Here is a 3,358-nt window from a genome sequence, read left to right on the forward strand (position 1 = left end):
AAAAGAAACAAGGACCTCAAGCACATACACGTCAATCTTTTTAAATGTGCTGAGGATGGCGCCTCCCACATGCATGCCGTCTACAGCACGGATGCCACTCCCCAAACTGGTCTTGGAAAAAAAGACACACACAAGCATCACTATTATCTAAGTGACAGCACTGCCAAGGAGCAACCATCACACCTGGCCCCAGCGGCCTAGGCAATACACACCGCCTGCTGTTTCCACCCTCAAAATAAACACAGCCTCCTTATTTCGTAGGCCAGCGAGGTCGAGGTCGAGATATGTGAGCAGCAACCTGGGAGGGCAGCCAGCAAAACAGCCTGGCCTAGGGAAGGTGTTTGGGGTACGAGCCAGGCCCTTCTCGGGGTCCCTTCAAGGCCACAAAAGAGCACTCATTTTTGGTTGGCAAAGGAGCATTTTGCAGAAGAGACACGGGGCTGGAAGGGATGTCCAGAGCTGCAGCCGGCCCAGCCCTCTCCGAGGCAGCTCGTCCCCGTCACAACTGCCCTGCACAGATCCAGCCTCTAAGGGGGACTTGCAGACGGGGGCTGCGGCCGCCCTCGGGGAGCAGGTCCTCTCGCACAGGTGGGCCAGGAGGGCTTGCAACAGAAACCCACACATTTCACATAGGAGCCCATGGTGTAACACCCTGCCAAGGGCTCTCCCCCCCCCCCCCCCCCCGACAATGTAGCAGCCCCATCGCCTTCCTGGAGGCAAAGGGAGGGGGGATGGGGACACTCAAGACCCGGGGGGCAACATGGGGACACTCAGGACCCCATGGGGGGAGAAGGAGGATACTCAGGACCCCACGGGGCAGGGGGGACCCTCAGGACCCTGGGGGATGGGGACACTCAGGACCCCACGGGGACGGGCAGGGGGACACTCAGGACCCCACGGGGACGGGCAGGGGGACACTCAGGACCCTGGGGGAGGGGGATGGGGACACTCAGGACCCCAAGGGGGGAGGGGGATGGGGCACTCAGGACCCCACGGGGGGGGAGGGGGGGAGGTGGATGGCAACACTCAGGACCCCATGGGGGGGGGGAGGGGGACACCCAGGACACCACAGGGGGGGAGGGGGACACTAAGGACCCCATGGGGGCGGGGGGGAGGGGGACACTCAGGACCCCATCAGGGGAATGACACTCATCACCCCACGGGGGGGGATGGGGACACTCAGGACCCCACAGGGGGAGGACAACAGGCTGGACCCCACGGGAGGGGGAGGATGGCGACACACAGGACCCCACGGGGGGGATGGGGACACGGACACGCTGGACCCCACGGGGACGACGACACTCGGGACGCCAGGGGTGGGGGGATGGGGACACTGAGGACCCGCGGGACACCCCGCCGCGCGTGTCCCGGTGCCCAGGCTGTCCCGCCCCCCCGCGCGTGGCGGCGCCCCCGGGGTGGGGGGGCCGGGGGCGGGGGGCGGCACCGACCTTGCGCAGGGCGGGCACGAGCAGCCCGCGCCACTTGGCGCCGTTGTCCTCGCCCAGGAACTCGTAGGGCGGCGGCTGCATGGCCCGGCCCGGCCCCGGCCCCGGCCCCGCCGCTCCTCATGCGGCCCCGCCGGCCCGGCCCGGCCCGCGCTCGCATCCGGCGCGGGGAGCGCAGCGGAGCGGAGCGGAGCAGCCGCCTCCGGACCCGCCTCCCGCCGCCTCAGCGCCCCGCCCCGCCCCGCCCCGCCCGCGCATGCGCGCCGCCCGGCCGCGCACGGCTCCGCCTGCGGGTCCTAGCGCCGCCGGGCTCTCTCGCCCCACGCCCGGCCGGGACTCGCGTGTGTGTTTACGTGTGGGGGGGCTGTGGGTATACGTGAAGGTGTATAGATGTGTGTGGGTAAACGTGTATGCATGTACGTGCGTATGTGTATATATATATATGTGTGTGGGTGGGTGTCGGTGTCTATATCTGTATACATGTGCGTATATATGTGTATACGTGTAGGTGTATAGATGTGTGTGCATGTGTATATACACGTATGTGTACGCATGTGGGTATCTGTGTGTATAGATGTGTGTCCATGTGTACGTGGGTATGTGTGTGGGTATACTTGTGCATGCACATGTGTGTATGTATGTGTGTAATCCAGAAAGCTAGAACTCGTGGTTCCAAAATGATACCTTTTATTAGACCAACTAGGAAACTGCAAAAATATCTAATTGTGTGTGTATGCAGCTGTGTGTAAATGCACGTGTGGGTATACATGTATGTGCATGTGTACACGTGTGTATGTATAGCACAGTCTTTCCTGAGCTGAGAGATGTGTGTGCGCGTCTCTCTCTCTCTCTCACACACACACACACACACACACACACACACACACACTCACTCACTCTCTCTCTCTCTCTCTTTGGGAGGTGCAAATGCCCCTGACTCTCAAGCAACACAGACGAGCTCAAATTAGCTGCCACAGCCGGTCTAACGCTAGTGTAAACCCATGGTTCACAGAGTGACTGGGGGCAGCCCCCGAGGGCTCTAGCTCCCCTCCCCGCTCCAACACTGCCAGCTCTTGGCTTTCACTGAGGTTTTTTTGACGTCTAAAAAGTACTAGAGTAATTCTTCTGCTGCAAACAACTCCGAAAGCTGGCAGCAGGGCAGGATGGTCGTAACCCGCTGGGATTCCCATTTGAAATCTCTGGGCTTACCTTGTGAATCACGTTTGCCCCTGTACCAGTGCTAACATTGAGTGGCACGCCCTGACACCCTTGAAAGGAGATCAGGGCACCTCGGCAGCCTGGCTGAGGATCGCTGGTGTAAGCCAAACACTGCAGCGCAATGCTGAAAATCAGTAATCAGCAGCTGAACATTTCCTGCGATCGCACCAAGTCCTGCATCTCAAGCTTGCAACCTTTATTCATATAACCTTTGTCGGTATTTTAGATGTTGAAGCCTCAGAGCCATTCATTTTTTTTATTCACCTCCATCCACCCTTCTGTCATCTAGAGTTATTTCTATCACATTTAAAGGACAAGCTTTATTGCCAGATTTGCAAACGGATTCTCTCTGCATGGGGAGAAGGAGCATTCTGAAATAACCCCCTCTCATCCATCCACTTTGGGGAGAAAACGGAGTGCATCTGATCCTCAGCACCCTAAAAGAGACCACTCTTGGGGCTGGGTAATCCTCTTTCCTGCACAAGATAAGGCAGGGAAGGAAAAAAATTCTACCTTTAAAGCAAATAGTGCTATTACCACATACAGTGTCTGCAGAATCATAAACTGCCCAAAAATCAATTATATCAGTGAAAACCCTCTTGAATTGCAGGAGGAATATGTGGATTTTAAATTCAATGGGAAAAAAGTCCTAAAAATGTAGCAGTGGTTACCATAATCAAGAAGGCCAAGGTATC

At 58.0% G+C, this 3,358-nt stretch overlaps 1 protein-coding gene across 2 annotated transcripts in view; it reads right to left on the reverse strand.

The window, feature by feature from the left end:
- SOS2 (SOS Ras/Rho guanine nucleotide exchange factor 2) overlaps positions 1 to 1,621 on the reverse strand; it is a 75,015-nt gene extending 73,394 nt beyond the window's left edge. The window contains exon 1 of one of the 2 annotated variants that reach the window (XM_059723382.1): positions 1,449 to 1,621. In XM_059723382.1, coding sequence (XP_059579365.1) covers positions 1,449 to 1,529 — 81 coding nt within the window. In that variant the 5' untranslated portion in view covers positions 1,530 to 1,621. The remainder of the gene's footprint in view (positions 1 to 1,448) is intronic. The other variant, XM_059723381.1, reaches the window with a different exon arrangement.
- Positions 1,622 to 3,358: the final 1,737 nt, after the last annotated feature.

Source organism: Alligator mississippiensis, chromosome 2 (assembly GCF_030867095.1).
Source record: "Alligator mississippiensis isolate rAllMis1 chromosome 2, rAllMis1, whole genome shotgun sequence".
Taxonomy (NCBI): domain Eukaryota; kingdom Metazoa; phylum Chordata; order Crocodylia; family Alligatoridae; genus Alligator; species Alligator mississippiensis.